This window comes from Acanthisitta chloris, unplaced genomic scaffold, assembly GCF_000695815.1.
Source record: "Acanthisitta chloris isolate BGI_N310 unplaced genomic scaffold, ASM69581v1 scaffold11158, whole genome shotgun sequence".
Taxonomy (NCBI): Eukaryota; Metazoa; Chordata; class Aves; order Passeriformes; family Acanthisittidae; genus Acanthisitta; species Acanthisitta chloris.
The window spans coordinates 53,567-71,012 of NW_008685378.1; the positions used below are offsets into that span (position 1 = coordinate 53,567).

Below are 17,446 nucleotides of genomic sequence, written 5' to 3' on the forward strand. Positions count from 1 at the left end.
TTAGCAATGCAGTTGAATCAAGGAAAATTTGAATATAATGGATCATGCGGGTGAGTGATATGATTTAAGCTGCTGTCACTGTGTATCACAATCCTTTACCATGGTTTAATAAAATTTTGTCACTATTAATTATGTGTTACAAAAGAAAAATAGGATGCTAGGTGAAGAGTAGAAATTAGCAGAATTCAGGGAGCATTATCCCCCGTAAGGAGGTATTCTAATGAATATGGTTTTTAATTATGCCCAGTTTTTTTAAATGAGATAGAAGAGGCTTTGTGTGCAAATTATAAAGATCAATATGCTGTTATTTAAATACATCTTCAGCTTCTGTTTTCAGTCTTTCTGTGCAGATATGCCTCAGAATGGAGATTCATTGCACAATTCACGGAATAGCCGAATTTACTTGGACAGATTGAGTCTTAATACATGGGGAATATTTTTTTAAGGTGGAGGCTCTAGTTGGAGCACAGATTTCACAGAGAATGCTAAAATGCTTTATCTGTCTAAGTTCTTGTTCATGACTTTTGCATGGAAAAGGATGCTCAAGTGATGCTAATAGATTTTTCTAAAATATTGAATTTATGCCTTAATAGCATAAATTGTTCATTTTCATGCTGGTAAAAGAAGAACAGGTAACTCCTAGCTTCTGCAGTTCTTGTGTCAGTAGGCTGGAAACAGAGGCTAAGGATGTTTCTGATAGTTCCCTTCTGCCCATAACCTACTTGAAATTAACAAAATATTATAAGTCACATTTATAATGTTAGAAAAATGAGAAGTGTTATTTGTTGGAATTTTTCCAGCATTTAAAAACTATTTCTGAATTCTGTCTAGGCCTTTATAACATTGTGTACGTGATTCACTATAGAGACTAAGTATGGATAAAAATTGATCTTCTAGCAGCTTTGTCTGTCAGGGTTGCAGAATTAGCAAGTGGGCTGACCGTCTAGTTACATGTTTTCTTTCACCAGTGGGATGAACTCCTGTTTCATTGTGATGGCAGAATCCCTGGGTTTTGATTCATCAGGGCATGTATTGGCTTCATTGATATGTTGATCCAGTGTGTAGTCCTTAGGGATGTATTGTAAGTGTTATTATGGTAGTACCTTTCATGCTACTATAATTAACAGTCTGTCAGTACTGACATTATCAGCTGTTTCCCCCAAGGTTTCATAACCATGGGGAAAAAATTAGCTTCAAGCTGAAATTTATTGAATGAGTCTTGACTGTAAGGAACTGCCTCATTTAAAAAAGTAAAATTGAAAAATCCCTTTGTATTTTTCCAAAATGTTAAGGAATTAAATGAGTGCCTATAAATTTTACTGAATGATAACTCGCTATATTTTTTAAATGTATTATTCAGTTGTTTTGGAATGTCCTTGGTTATGTTAAATTTATTTTTACCTTGCAATCCAGGGTTGATTTCATCTCTCACAGCTGGTACTTTAAAGTGCAAATTAACATTTTTCTGTGTTCTGGACAACCGTAATACTTCCTTTTACTTCTCACACTTGCAGCTAGAATGATAGTCTGTATTTTGCAGTGCTGTAGGAGAGTTCATTGTTTAAAGCTAGAACATCCCTTTCATTTGTATTTAATACAATTTTATTTTCCACACAAGAATAATCTTCTCCTTTTGTTTTTCTTGAAATAAGGTATCTACTTAAACCAGATTTCATGCGGCGACCAGATCGAACATTTGACCCATTCTCTGAAACTCCTGTAGATGGTGTAATTGCTGCAACATGTTCTGTACAGGTAAAACCAACAGACAACTGTCATCATATCACATCTTAAATCACATTTAAATGTCAACAGAAATAGGATATCTACAGAAAATGCGTTTGGATTGTGTAGATTTTATCAAATTGTTTCAGTTGGAGGTTTTTTAATTGCTGTTGCCTGGTCTGAGTGGAATGTGATAGAATTAGATAGTTTTTTTATTACACATTACTAGTGAATTCTAACACCCCTCATGGTCTTTCTGAAATACATCAGCCCACACAAATGCATAAATGAGTGAAGTTAATTTCTGCGTACAGTATGAAATTATACATCACTCTTTACCATAGAGCAAGGAGGAATATGGGCACATGTGGACAGGACATTTTCAAAGTAAGTAGAGAAAAATGGTTCATGTGATGAAAGTCCTTACTCTGGAGTTATCTGTGAGGAACAAAGACCATAAAACATCTGTTGTAGTTCTAAGGCATGGTTAGGTATCATATTTTGGACAGAGGCTGACAATTGTAAAACCTCTTCTGTGACTTGACACTCTGCTCTCTGCTCAAATACAATGTGTGCTGCTTAGCAGAAGACTTGAGCTTTCAGTTAGTGCTTTCCATGTGCTGCATTTAAATTTCAAACTCTCTCCAACCAAGCATTCCTTGTACATTCTAGACATTTAACTAAGTTTCATTTGCACCTCCAGAAGAATTAACATGTTTTATTCATGTTGTTTTTCTTTAATGACAGTATAATCCCTCCAAGGAGGAAGTGGGATCTAGTGGTGAGAACATAAGTTCTAAGTGTCACTAGAAATAGTTCTCAGATCATGTATTTTGCCAGTTACTTTTCTTCTGTGACTAAAAGCTAGTATAAAATTCCATATCAATTCTGTAACTAAGGAGTCGAGTGGACAAAAAGCCACTGATGACATCCCTCACCTGCATAACTTTTCAGATTTATTATCCATAGTGTTCCCTGGAAGAATGTTAGGTCCTGAAAACAAAGTGATACCAAATGAGCTTGAAAAATCATGTTTCAGATTTTCTTCTTCCCTCCTTGATTTTAGTAATTAAAACATCAGTTGTATTTTTTACTTATATATCGTTCTTGATGGAATAAAAATTTTCCCTGGAGTAATCACCTGCTGTGGCTAGATTAATCTTGGCTTGGAGTGAAATTGCAACGAATCTTCATATATGTATATGCATATATAAGGGAATCATCTGAGGTTTTTGGTTGGTTGGCTTTTAGGAATCCTACACTTTCCAGACACATAATATGGAGTCAGACCAACAAGTGATTAGTTTAAAACCTTTACCTAAGTGAAACAGAGTGATAGTTTCCTTTCACCGCTTTGTAGTCAAAATATATAGCAGAAGAAAGTGCTTCCAAATAGAAGGTTTAAAGTTGTGGAATAGCAGTGCCTGATCTGGTTGTTTCATTCAGTGTTTTTCATTAATATAGTGTATACTCCTGTGAGACATTGACTAATTGGAGTGGCTGAATTAAAGCTGCTAATACTACAGCACAGTAATTTCAAATGAAGGATATATTTAAAGTCTTATCATAAAAGCTTTTCTAATTTTGGCACTAAATTGGCCGTTTTTATATCAGGAAATAAACATACCTGTTCTGTATTCAGACTACTGTCAGTAAAAAAATGACCAAGATTTCAAATATTCATACTTTGTATTGCTTTTCCTTACTGCTGTGTTGTGTTGCAGGTAATATCTGGTCAGTTCTTATCAGACAAAAAGATTGGTACGTATGTAGAAGTGGACATGTATGGCTTACCCACGGACACGATACGTAAAGAGTTTCGAACACGCATGGTGATGAACAATGGTCTGAACCCTGTTTACAATGAAGAGTCATTTGTATTTCGAAAGGTAGGACATTTGGAAAGCAGTTTGTGGTTGCCAGCACTTTTGCACATCAGTTTCCTTGCTGCTTGAGCCACCCCTCCCTCCTTCAATCTGACTGCTCACATGGATGAGGACTGCTCCCATGAAAAAGGGTTTGTAGGGTCCCTGTTTTCTACAGTAAACAATGTGAAGCTGAAATAAGCTTTGAAGAGGTTGTTTGGTTTTGGTTTGGGGTTTTTTTTCAATTTTGCTTCATTTTATTTTTCTAATGGATAACCTCTGTAGCTGTTGCATGAATTTTTTTTTTGTTGTTTTTGTTTCCATTTGGCTTTTTCCTCCCCTTTGCTTCCTCCTTTCACTTGGAGGTAGCCACCTTCTCTGTGACCATGCCTGTGTTCAAGGTATGCAGTCTGCTCAGAATGAGCCCCCGCTGGTGGACACCATCATTCCTTGGAGATTTCTTCTTCCCTGCCCTGGCAGTGTCTGCTATCTTGCACTGTTCCTTCAGCCCAGAGGGCAGGTGAGATGCTGCATCCAAAGCTAAGGTCAATGTCATTACATGGAAAAATTGGAAGGGTGCTGTGTTCCTCAGACGTGTTGCCAGCTCCCTCCTTCAGTGGTCCATGTGCATCATGTACCTTTTTCTTTATTTTTTTGCAGTAACAAAAGAAAAACAAACCTTTTTTTCTTGATATGGGGGATTTAAAGAGAGAGATCATTCGTCCATGTTCAGTTTTTATCTCTCAGTCTTTATATATATATGATAGACATACATTTATTTTTTTTCTGTTGGTTGGAGTTTCAGTCAGACTACATGTGCTAGCAGTGCTGTCTTTGATAACATCTGTTTTGCTTATACCTGTTTTGTTGTCGTTCAAAATTGTTCCTCTTTTATTCCAAAGTTTAGGCTTCTATTCCAAATTTCAGACTTTGCCTAGTGGTGATGACACTTCACGCTTGGGTATATTACACACTTAATCTGCTTTCTTGACAGCACAGCCAGTTTTTAATAGAAATTTAGTTAATGCAAGAGTTTTTTGTGGACTTGAAAATGTTCTGGAATATATTCTTCAAGTGCTTTCGTCTCTGTATGAGGAAGCACAGAGAAGATTCTTAGGTGCAGTGACAGGCAGTCATGCTGCCCATGGCTTGCTGGCCATATGGCCAACATCTGCTGCTTTCTGTTTCTTAAATCAAAAGGGCTATAAATTACAGGGTGCAAACAGCTTCAGTCTGAAGGGGGTACCTGTGTGTCATGGCATGGGTACAGTGGCAGATGGCAATATTTCTCTGACTTTCTACTCTACTCTGCAATAAGCAATTACATGGTCGCACATTCTCTTGAGCTGTAAGTCAGCCAAGAGATTATTTTCCTTCATCTCAGACCCTTATCATATCAGGCTTATCATTGTAATCAACATACATTGAAGACCAAGGAGGTGAGTGGCATAAACACAGCAGAAACAGCTCCTCTAGCAGGAAGAAGTGAAGGTATGGGGTGCACAGTGCTAAAGTGTCATGAGGGTGGAAGTGCCTGCCAGGATAACACAGAACAACTTAATGGAGAGGAAACAATCAACTTAGTCCCCATATCTGCTCCCTAGCAAATCTGTATCAGAGACCATCATGTAATAAAAATGTGCTGATCTGTGGCCTGTAGAGGAGAGGTCTTACCTGCCCAATTTGGGTTACAGTGTTCTCCTCAAGCTGTTTTTTAATCCTACACAGTTGCTCTCAGATACTGTGATTGTTCTTGTCATGTTTTCTTGTTTTTATTTTAATTAAAATAAAGCTTCAGTCATTCTAACCTGGGTTATGTGTTGTCCCTCTGTTGTGTAACGGGGAGGACGGGGTGAGTGCTGGGGGTAACCTGTGCTGAGAGTGCTAAGTTGAAACCAAATAAAGCAGGATATCCATGAATTGCTGAGGTGGGTTCAGAGACTAGAACCATAGTTTATTTTATGCCCTAAGACAGAAAATGAAAGTGTCAGGGTAGTCTAAGGGAGACAGTAGACACAGTTTACTTAAGTCTTCCCTTTTGTCCTGTAAGTATTGGTAAATAGTGCTAGGTAGGGAAGGAGAGGAAAGTATTTCCTGGCACACAGTTGGAGCAGGCTGGCAGAGAAGCTGCACCTCTCAGGCTGTCTTGTCCTCACTGCTCCATGCACAGAGGCAGCACCAGGGAAGGCAGGGGATCTCTTTGTTACTGTTTTGGTGGGTCCAGATGGGGACTGACAGATGCAGATAGCTGGCAGCAGCCCTGCTCACCATGCATACCTTGAACCCTTCATGTGGTGGGTGCAGCACACGCACGTCTGCTGGCAGCACATCATGTCAGCAGGTCTGTCACCTCTGTCTGCTTCTCCCCTTTGTAGATCTTGGAGTTCATACATCCCCCATCTGCTTGTGCTTGCACTCTTTCTTGCCCTTCTTTGCCCCCTTCTTCATTGCCTTTTTGGATACATCCCAAATCCCATTTTTCTGTCATAATTCCTCCTGATTCAGCACTCTCTGCCCTTGGATTGCTGCTGTATCTGTCATTTCCCAGGTAGTACCTACCTGCCCTCTTATCAATGTCACCAGTCTTCAGTAATGAAAAATAAACATGCAAAATACTTAGCTGCTGTAACTGAAATCTATCCATTATTTAGGGTGAGAAAAGCTTTTCTAGGAAATATTCCTTTTAAAGTGTGAGGTTTGCAGGGAATGACCTGATCTTACAGTGATGATAGTCTGTTTCTGGCATACAAAGTGAATGGTTCACAGATGGGGGAGGTGGGGAGAGAGCTACTATATTACAGTCACTGAATTGTCTTCATTTTGTGGCTTTTCAGGTTATTCTCCCTGATCTTGCTGTCCTGAGAATAGCAGTGTATGATGACAATAACAAGTTGATTGGTCAGAGGATCCTACCTCTGGATGGGCTGCAGGCAGGTTACAGACACATTTCCCTTCGGAATGAGGGCAACAAACCACTCTCTCTTCCAACGGTTTTCTGCAACATTGTGCTTAAAACATACGTGCCTGATGGGTTTGGAGGTGAGATAAACGTGTATCTCTGTGTGCTTTAGCTCTTGAGTGTTGGTGTGGAAGTACTGCAGTGTCAGTGTGCCAGCCAGGAGCACACAGGCAATGCTGGAGGATTGGAAAGAGTCTGTATTTTAACTCCTTTGGAAACTGCATGTTGAGTTAAGAAATCAGCTCTGTGACCAAGTGCCTGCCTCAGTGTTAGTGGTAACGATACGTATATGTTAAATGGCAAAATAGTATGGAAAACAAGCTAATGGGAGTTAGCTCAATTTGATTTTCTCTGTTGGCATTTTAGGAAGATTCTTCTTTGGACTTTTTTTTCCTTAGTTACGTGTTTGTCTGACATAAATATCTGTAAGGCTAAAATGTACTTTAGCTATCTTATTTGGCCTATAGGTAAAACCAATTTCTGCAGAATCTAGACATGTTTTTTACAAACAAACCCACTTTAATATTCTTGAGAATATTGGCAGATTGTTAGCATCGAAAATCTTTCTTCATTTTTCTCTCCCAGTTTTATATATCTTTAGTCTAGTTTTGGGGTTTTCGGGGAAAGTTACTTTTAATGTGAACCATTTCCATGACCAGGTTGGCAGGGTCATGGTCGTTTATACTGAACAGTGACAAATTGCCACAGGTGCATAGGATGAAACAGCTGAGAATAATCATTACACCACTTAAGCTGTGTAATGGGTAAGTTCACTCTGAGGGTGTACCTTGGGGAAAGGTGTTCACTGCAGAGGGAATTTGCTTGTACATCAGACAATATATGAAATTTTAAAAATTGTAAAATAGGAATTGTGCTAAATGTTAGTGCTCTGACTCTGCAGCAAAATAAAGTTCACCTTAGAGTTGACTGGTGAAAGATTATTGATAAAAACATTTCAGTGAAACCTGCTGTCTGTGCAAAGAATAACTGATGCTTCTTGGAGTGTCATTTCTGTAGCACAAACAGAGAAAGGGAAGGCTCACCTAACCTATTAGTACATCTTCAGGTGTGTGTGTGCGCTGGTATTTATCCAGACTTTAAAAAATTAACAGGCTGAGATTTCACTAACAATATTTCATGGAAAAATTACAGAAGCATTTGTGTTGTTCATAGTGCAGTCCTGGTTTCTGGCAGGTCAGCTGGAGTTTTGCCACAGGTCTTGGAGCAGTACCATGCCTTTTTGCAGCATGATTCTTTGTCAGTATTGAACTTCAGGGACTTTGTCTCAAGAGAAATGTAAGCTTCTGCTTAAACTTGAGATTCTCAAGGGTAGTTGAAACATCAATCAAAGGGACATCTAAGTATGCACTTTAATTCTTTCCTGAACTGAAGCTTTTGACAGTAAATGACTTAGTTAAAATGTTTTCTATACTAAGGACATGCTTCTGATTTGGGATTGATGTTTTACGATACCACACTTTTTCTAAGAATAGAATTTAAATTTTGCACTGAGTTTAATGTGGCTCAAGCTGCTGAGTGTGCTGGTCACATAGGGAGAAACGATTTTATTTTTCTTTTAAACTGCATTATACAAATTCAGAAGTGAAAGAATTGTTTTTCAAACAATTGGAACACCAGTTTAGAGTTTGCAAATTGTGTGCAGTTCAGTACTGGTTGATATGATATACTGTCAGCATTTCTATAGGTGGTTTATTTGGTAGAGATAGAAAAACATTACTACCCCTAAGTAACAGTACTGTTATAGTAAAATCCTACTGGAATGAGAGAACTGGTGGTCATTGTTTACTGTCAGCAGTGGGAAAAACAGGCTCCATATTAATAGGACCTAAATGAGTTCAATTATTACTTCTCTCCCTTCCCACATAGGTTTGATGTGTCTCATGTATTTTTGTCATTGGTATAGAGCAGCAGCATGATGAACAGCTGAGAAATAACTTTTGACACTCATGTGGAATCATTAATATTCTGTTGGCATGTGGTTTTTAATTACTTATCATCTGCATTGAACTTCTCATTGTTTTATGAGCTATCATTAGGATCTCTATGGTTGTTTTAGCAAACATGTAGGAAGGTAGAGCTCAATTCAGTAGCTGCCTTCTTTCTTCATCATTTCTGTTCTTTTTTAACCTGTGTGAGTAAGATTTAAAAATGTGCCCTGAATAATAACTAGAATGGGTGATGCATTGTAGGCTTTAAAAGATGCTTGTTTTTATTTTTTATATAGCTTAATAATGTCTTGTGGTTTATTTGCATCAGCTACTCTGTTCCAAATAAAACACAATAGTGGCACAAATTGATGCAAATGAAGTAGCATTCTCCAAAGAGAAGCATCTATAATAGAAATCTGTACGTAAGTAAGCATGGCTGCTTAGGTTAGTGATTAGAGTCCTCTGTAGTGTACTCTTCCAGTGACTTTTGTAGTTTTATATTTAATTTCAATTCTTCTACAAAATGCTGTTCCATACCCCCACCTTACTTCACTGGGGAGAAAGAAGAACGTAAGCAGAGGACAAATGACAGTGTGAGAGGCAGTGATGACTCATATCTCCCTTGCAGAATTGCTGAGCCTTTGGTGATGTGCTAGTGTGGTTAGTAACACAATTTACAAAGGTCTTGCTCTCCCAAACATGTTAGTCATTTTTACCTAGAAGCTCGTGATAATCGGGTCCAATTTTCAAATGACGCATCATACTGGCAGGGTAGCCCTGGATTTTCATTGAAAAGTGCATGCCAAGGACAAAAAGACATGCTTAATAAGTTAGGGAAAGGAGAAAGTCAGTGCTAAGCTACAAGGCCATTGTTAGGGCTAAAAATAAAGTCTCCATAGTTTTCATATATATTTGAAGTAAGTTCAGAAGATTCATTGGGTCACAACAGCTCTTGGAGATGACCTATTTGTGTAGATAAACAGAGCTGTCAAGGGTAATGCGTAGTATTTAATACAACTTTTGTTGGAATGGAAGACCTGTCCGTGTTTTTTTTGCAAGAGAAATACATCCAGTGACTTCAGAAGGGCATTTAATAGAACAGCTTAGGTTGGAAGGAAGATGATACAGTCCAGCCTGTACTTCGCATGAGAAAGATAGCAAGTTTCCTCCCAAAGCTTTTGATGGGTTGGATATTTTCACTTTTTTTTTGACTGTTGAAGATAAGCATGATACTACTAAGTGTTACCATGTCATGTCTGAGGTTCAGATACTGGTCATTATGGTCCCTAGAAAAGCCATTTCACAGCCTGTCATGTTTCAGACATGGTGCCTCACAAAGGTGAATGAGAACAGATTTACCTGATTGCTTTAACCACCCTTCTGAAACTGCTCTTTAGATAGGAAATACACTGGCATGGCCTGCAATTCCCTGCAGTCCCAAGTCAGTCAGCACCCCCTTGAATAACCAAGGGACAAAGTTGTTAGTGCTTTGTGGCTCAGGAGATCCCATTCTGGTCTCAAATTCTGCTGTCATCAACTAGGAGGAAGTTTGGGCAACTTTGGTCTGATGGAGTCAATGGATTTTTCCTAAGTAAGGTACCTGGAATAATACCACACCCTTGATGCATTGTAAACTGATTCATGTTCCTCGTGTGTTCAAGTGCTGTGGTCATGAGCACTTTCAGCCCTATCAAATTCATTGTGGAAAGTTGGGCTCTTGGTGCAAGCCATGTCTCATAACAACAGGGATAGAATAAAGCTGTTGTGAAAGATATATTTCCAAATGCCTCTGAAGATTGTCGAAAGTTGATTTCTTTTCTCTTACAGATATTGTGGATGCTTTATCAGATCCAAAGAAATTTTTGTCTATCACAGAAAAAAGAGCAGACCAAATGAGAGCTATGGGTATCGAAACCGTAAGTAGAACTTAATGACTAACACAGCCCATGTACGTTCACACTGTGTTCTTTTTTTAAAGTAAACTGGTCCTTCTCCAGTCGAGGCATGTTGCCTTGTCATTTCTCATTTTCAAATATAAGCTGCTTTATCTGGGTTATGTTAGCTATCGTGTACTGAAGTACCATTCACGGACTGACTTCACGGAACACACTAACACATCCCTTAGAAGCAGAAATTTTAAGGAATGTGAAAGCAGCTGTATTTTAGTAGGTAGCTATTTCAAATAGGTTGCAAATACTTTACTATAGTGTTGTTTGAAAGTATGCTGCAATTTTACTATGTTCAAAGTAAGCAAGTTCTGAAATTTCCCCTACCCCAACTTCGATACTACTGATAAAAGAACAATTAACTTATTATGATGTGAATGTTTCTTTCAGAGTGATATAGCTGATGTACCAAATGACACTTCAAAGAACGATAGGAAAGGAAAAGCCAATAATCCCAAAGCCAACGTAACACCTCAGAGTAGCTCTGAACTTCGACCAAGTACTACTGCAGGCCTTGGATCTGGGACCGATGCTAAGAAAGGTAGACAGAAGTCACATGCCACTCCCTCTGTTCTGAAGGGATTTAGAAAGTAACAGAGAAGTACTTGTCACTCAATTTTAGTTTTGCAGCTCTATTCATTGTTATCCTTCTAGAAGGTAACTTCTTTTGTCATTAAGAGTTGTCTTTGTCTAATTGCAAAGAAATTTTGTATATTTCTAGAATAACTGTATAAAGCCAATATAGGTTTATTTTACTGAGTGACTTCTGTATAGCTGGACACCTATAGTAGTAACCTGCATGACTCTAGGAGCAGTTTACTAAAGATCTGCCAATAGGAGTGACTATTACATAGCATACTCTACAAAAGCTCTTCTGCTTTTTTCTCCCTTCACAAATCCCTTGGCACAGTTGCAGATTTAAGTAATTAAAGGTACTTAGAATTCATTGGAATCTCTAGAGATTTCCCAACAATTAGAAGCTGTTTTCACTGTGTGGTTTTACTCTGAGTCATGATTATGGAAATGGCATGTTTATTGTAAAAAAAACCCAACCATATTAAGTGTGCTCATAAATGAATAACTATTTTTCCTCACTATTCACCATTCATTCTGCAAAATAATTTTATAGAGTCAGATGGGATTATTTGTTTCTCACATATCATCACAGGCAATGAAGATTAAGTGGGAAAACAAATTTGTGCAGCTGAATGGAACACAATAAATATTTCTGTTAATGGGCCACAAGAATTAGAATCTGGTTCACTTGCTCTCATCCCCCTTGGCCCAAAGGTATTGATAGAAGAGACAAGGAGCACTGGTGGCTCTTGTTCTTATACAGACATGGCTGAGTACACACATGTGAAGGGATCTCTTGAGAAACAAGATGCTATGTGTCAGGAGTCACTTTTGGCAATAAACCAGATTGTTTCTGGAACCTGAACTCTTTCAAAGTTCTTTCCTGGTGTAAACCTCAGATTTTATGCAGTGAGGTGTTTTCATATTTCATGATGCACAAGTATTAGTTTTATTGTGCATTAATTAAGCATGAAATTTGACAGGGTTGCCATGGAGTCAGACCAGGAGAACAAAGTAAATGAGTCTGTGTTTTAAAATAAAATCCTGAGGAAGTTTGTTTAGAACACAGCAGTCTGATGCAGCCCTGGTCTTAAACTGAGATTTCAGTACTGAACACGTTCCTGTCTGCAATTTTTGTCCATATTCTTGTGAGTTAAAACAGAGTTGTTCATTTTTATGTCTTTATTTTTGATTTCTTATCTCTCTGATCTGTGAAGATCTGAATAATTCTACCACTGTTACAATATAGAACTTGCCTTGCTATTAGAAGCTGCTTATCCAGCAAGATAGGGTGTCCAGGGAAGGCTTTCAAAAACACAAGAATGTTGAGGTTTTTTGTTCTCTGTCTGTAAGAGTTAAGTGATTTATATTTTGAAAACTTCCGCCTCTAGCTCTGCCTAAATCTGTTCTATTCTCATTTACTAGTCTAGTGTTGGTACTATATAAAAGAACAGAATCTTATGCATCTAAGAAAAGGAAAAAAAATTATATTCCCTAAGGAGATTGCCTACCTCCTCCCCGTTTTTTGTTCTTTTACAGCATCTGAATATTTTCCAGATAAATTTACCTTAATAGTCAGAAAGTCATTTCCAAGGCAGAGGAAATAGACACTATTAAGAGCTGTTAACTAAATATATTTTCAATATATTTATGTACAGGCAAATATTTCTTTGTAAAACCTCAGAAAAAACCTAAGAATTACAACTCTCATGGCATTGTATATACATTTTTATTAATAATTATATATAGGATGCACTTACTAGTTTTAAAAAATCATAGTGTGTCCCAAAACATTTATTAAAGCATAAACATGAAATGAGATTGGGTTTTGTTTGCATTGGAGTTAAAGTGATCAAAACATATTTTCATTCATCTCAGTAGTACTGTTAGTCATGTATCATTGATTTGTTTGTTGGATTGACTTTTCATTAGAATCTTCACTTCTTTTGGGTTTGTGTTTCTCCTCCATTTTTAATTCTCCTTTATTCTTGGAGTGTACTGTTGTTCTTTTCCCATAGCCTGGTATTAACCAAAATGCAAATTTTGCTTCCATAAGCATACACAGGCTGCAGGCAAATTTTCACTCTTAGAATCTTTGTGTTTTAAATTGAGAAGAAGTAGAGCTAACCTCAGTTAACCCTTTATGTGGTCATGAGGAATGTTACCCAGGAAGGCTCCTCAGGAAAGATGTGGTGCCAGAGCAATCTTCAGCTATGGACCAAAATTCTGAAGTTTTTGTCAGTCAGTTTTAATGATCATAAATGGTTTGCTGTGTTTTCAGAAAAGAAGCTCTTGCAATTCTTAGATTGCTGTGTTTTGACACTTCAGTCCAGAACTGTAAGAGATTAAAATACACTCATTGATTCATTTCTTTTTTCACAAGGTAATTGATTGAGCAGTGCATTGCAAGAGGAAATTAGCTGTATCTTAGCAGTATCTTGATGAATGATTAACCTGCAATTATTTTTTAATGTGATGAAAAACATCAATGAATTGCTAACTTAAATGTAGGTTTCTGTGGCAAAATTCAATTTTTAAAGTAGGAGATACACTTGTATGTATGAAGTTTTAGATAAACTGTATCCTTCCTAGGTATAGACCTTATTCCTCAAGTGAAGATAGAAGATTTAAAGCAAATGAAGGTAAGTATGGACACAAGATTTTCAAGATGTGTTCCTAATCTTTTGTTTTAAGTAGCCAGGATTTTACCTGGTCAAAGTCAATATGACCACAGAAAAATTGATCTAACTTCTCTTTTTGTAGGCTTACATAAAACATTTAAAGAAACAGCAGAAAGAGCTGAATGCCTTAAAGAAGAAACATGCAAAGGTATGATCATTAAGAGTTCTCTGAGCAACATACTGCAATTGAAAACAGTTGCAGTGCTCAATAGCACAGACAGATCCTATTTAAATTACAGGGAAAGACTAAGAAACAGTAGTTGAACAACCAAGAAAGGCATATGTGTTTTAAATGTACTGAAATATGCTCCAATGAGCACATTTTCCCTTTAGCAACCCTTTGTATGTCTCCCTGAGATTTGGTTCATATTTGTTTGACCCATATAAGCATCCAAGGCTCACCTTTTTCAAGTAATGATTTTATCTAGCTCCCTCTTGCATGACCTATTGACAGGCAGCTTGGAAGAAAAGGCAGTAATGATGAGAGATGGTGTTTCATCAAAGACAGGAACTGGAGAAACTACAAAATCACCAAAGAGAATGGGAATGTGTAATTGAAAATTGAAATGCCCTAGTCCTCCTCATTTATAGCTATGTTAACTGCTCTGTAGTCAGCTTTTTGCTTGGTACTGTTGGCAGTGATGTCCCAATTACATACAACACTATCACAAATGTCCTTTATATTAGAACATCACAACCAATTTTCTCCTGCCCTTTATCATTAGAAAACCATTGCTCTTGTTGCAGAAAGAGGCATAATAACTGAAGAAAGTTTCTTAAGTTGTGAATTTTGGCAATTCATGCAAATCCATTTAGGGGTTTGGGGGCAGTTACTCCCTTCCTCTCTTTGCTTGCAGATTTCACTGCAGTTCTGATGTAATGTAGTTGCCTGGTAATTTTTAATATTGGTCTTTGTGTTTATTTTCATGACTTTTTTGGGCATGGGACTCTGTACAGTGTAGTATGAAGAAATTGCTTTCAATAATTGGCACATTTATAGGGCTGTTAGTACTAAAAACTATACAAAAGACCTAAGTAGTTGCATTCCAGGCTCCTTACTGACTATGCAGAGGGGAAATGAGTGATTTCTCCATTTTAGTGTTGCATGCAAGACTCATGCTCAAGAAAAAGTGTCTGTCATCCACACTTATGGACATTGACAGTTTCTAGACCTTCATAGGGTTGATTTTTGGGGAGCTTCTTATTTTTAAACACTTAGTTTCTTATTCATTGGCCAACTTCCAGCAGTTTGCTGTAGAAATGTTGCTGTGGTTCTGTAGAATATAGCCATACTCAGTGATCTAATACATATGCCCCACCGTACTCTAGGGATATCTTAGCCAAGACTGCACTTCCTAATACTAAAAAAATTGATCCATCTGTTCAGGCTTGCACTTGCTTCCTCTAATCTGGAGGAAAAATTGCCAGCCACAATCTGAAGATGCTGTGCACTCAGAAGGGCTTTCAGCATTAGCTCAAGCACAGCTATTTCATGTCTGAGCCAGCCTGTGTCATGCTGGTCTTAAGTACAGAGTGCAAGTCTGCCCTAACATGAAAGTGCACACCCAGAGCATGCCTTGCTAAAGGCTCCAGTAAGGGCAGTTTCAAGCATTCAGAGAGTCTGAGCAGGAAAGTGCAACCATATTAACTCAGAGATGATCTTAGGGCAGCACTTGGTGTACTCATCACTGTTCTTAATGCATTTTATCAGCTGGGATGGAGCAGAAGAACTATGCAATTAATTACCCATGATCAACTTGAAGCTTGTGTATTAAGGAGACTGAACTTAAAAGTTCCAGAAATAGGCTGACTCTCATTTAACCATAGACACTCTGGAGTTATGGAGGAATAAGTAAAGATAAAGGAATTGTTCATGATGTTTAAGGAAACAAAAGTTGCTTTGGAAAATGCATTATGGAAAACGAAGGCAAGTGTGGAAGAGAACAGGTTGAGGAAAGGAGCTGTGATCTATGCAGTGTAGGAGCTAATCTGGTAGCCCTGGGCAGAGGTAGCTGAGGAAGCCTAGAGCAGTGAAGGGTTCCTTTTACTGACAGCATCTGCTCTATGTAGAGAAGTAGTAGCAGCTCCACTGAACTGCTGGCTGGTGGAGGTTGGTTGCTCTGTATGGAAAAATGTCAGTATGTTTTATCAAGGTATAGGACTGTTCCAGATACCACATTTCCAGATTAATACAAAAATTAAGTGATGCCAGGCTTCTCAGAACAAAACACTCTGTGGGTGTATTTCTTTGATGCTATCTTCTGTTTATTTACTTCTGTTCAGTGTTTCAGCCATTTTGACTCTAGCAACTGTGATAACATCCCCCTAAAATCCTTCTGCATATTATCACTAATTTGTCTTTCATCATGGCATACGCATACAGATACACATCACACACTATGACTTCACTTTATGATAGTTTTGGTATTAATCTGGGGTTTTTAAAGAAGGATGTTTGGGCAGGTGCAGTTACAGTCTTCAATGTTTTTTTCACATTTGTGTAGGAAAAATAAGACATCTAGTCTAAGCAGGATAGAGATCACCAGACTGGCAAAAATGTCACTGCTCTTAGTGACCAAATCCTCAGCTGAGTTTGTAGCGTGGCTGTGAAGGGGAAGTTGAAGGGAACAGAATGAATAATCTCCAGGCTGGTTTAGTCTCTAAAAACTAAGTCTGCATATGAATAAATGAAGTAGCACTGTGCTGCTGTTGGGATTGCTGAGGAGCAGATTATTGCTCTTACGAGCAAAGAACATGATTCAAACCTCGGCCCATTTTGAAGCTATCAGCCTCCGAGGCTGTAGTATTCCTTTTGTCTGACTTTTGAAAAATGGTGGCAAATGAACGTATTTGTCACCATTTTCAAAAGCTCCTCATTAGGAATAACTTCTCTGAATCTTAGGTCTGGTAACATGTGCTTTTGATAATTTTTAAATAGTATGTCCAGCCCCTTCTGCACATTGCAGAAATGCTTTTCTTTAAATAATGCGTTCATAAAAACACCTGCATTTGGCTGCTTTTTAAGGAAAGTGTTTCCTGCCTACATTCCTTGAAGTAACTCCAGTCTCCCAATGTGAATATTAATGTGCAGCTACAGAATGGCTGATGTGTCTGTGTTGAGGAATACATTCCATGCAGGTAGCTTGTTGTGCAGCTGCAGGTTGAGCTGTGGGTGGAGGAGCCCCAGGCAAGAGGCCATGAATGGCTGACCCTTTGTCCAGCCAGGTGACAGCCAAGGACCTCCAGACTTTGCTGCCCTTAGGCGGTGAGGGGATAAAAGCCCCACAGCATCTTTGTTGGGGTCCCCTCAGAGGCACTGGCTTGGGCTATCTGTTATTTAGTTTGCACCATGATTAAATTATTTTAAGGATCTGGTCATCTGAGTCTGTTCTATGGGAAACTTGGAGCCGAGCTGGTAGGGAAACCTGGTGTGACTAGGTGAGTATGGGGAGTGTCACTCTGAAAGGACTTCAGTCCCAGCTCAGGTGGTGCGAGAGTGCCAGAGGGCTCCAGGATGGTCGGACAGGGAAGTTTCCTTAGCAGTCTGAATGATGTCCACTGACTTTTTTTTTTTTTTTTCAATCAAGTTAGGTCTTGAGTATTGTTTAGGTAAATGGTCTGAGGTGGCATTAAAGGCAGACTGTCAGTAAAGGCAAGGAGATGGGCATATAAAAGAGTCTCAGTCACTGATTTCTTCTGTTAGCAGCCTGTTTTTATGGGCCCCTATTGAATTTTAATATTTTAC

At 38.3% G+C, this 17,446-nt stretch overlaps 1 protein-coding gene across 3 annotated transcripts in view; it reads left to right on the forward strand.

The window, feature by feature from the left end:
• PLCB4 (phospholipase C, beta 4) overlaps nucleotides 1-17,446 on the forward strand; it is an 83,661-nt gene that overhangs the window by 42,708 nt on the left and 23,507 nt on the right. For all 3 annotated transcript variants that reach the window (XM_009079746.1, XM_009079747.1, XM_009079748.1), the window contains 8 exons: nucleotides 5-50; nucleotides 1,653-1,755; nucleotides 3,450-3,614; nucleotides 6,425-6,629; nucleotides 10,326-10,414; nucleotides 10,835-10,985; nucleotides 13,613-13,662; nucleotides 13,784-13,849. In XM_009079746.1, the coding sequence (XP_009077994.1) occupies nucleotides 5-50; nucleotides 1,653-1,755; nucleotides 3,450-3,614; nucleotides 6,425-6,629; nucleotides 10,326-10,414; nucleotides 10,835-10,985; nucleotides 13,613-13,662; nucleotides 13,784-13,849 (875 nt within the window). The remainder of the gene's footprint in view (nucleotides 1-4; nucleotides 51-1,652; nucleotides 1,756-3,449; nucleotides 3,615-6,424; nucleotides 6,630-10,325; nucleotides 10,415-10,834; nucleotides 10,986-13,612; nucleotides 13,663-13,783; nucleotides 13,850-17,446) is intronic.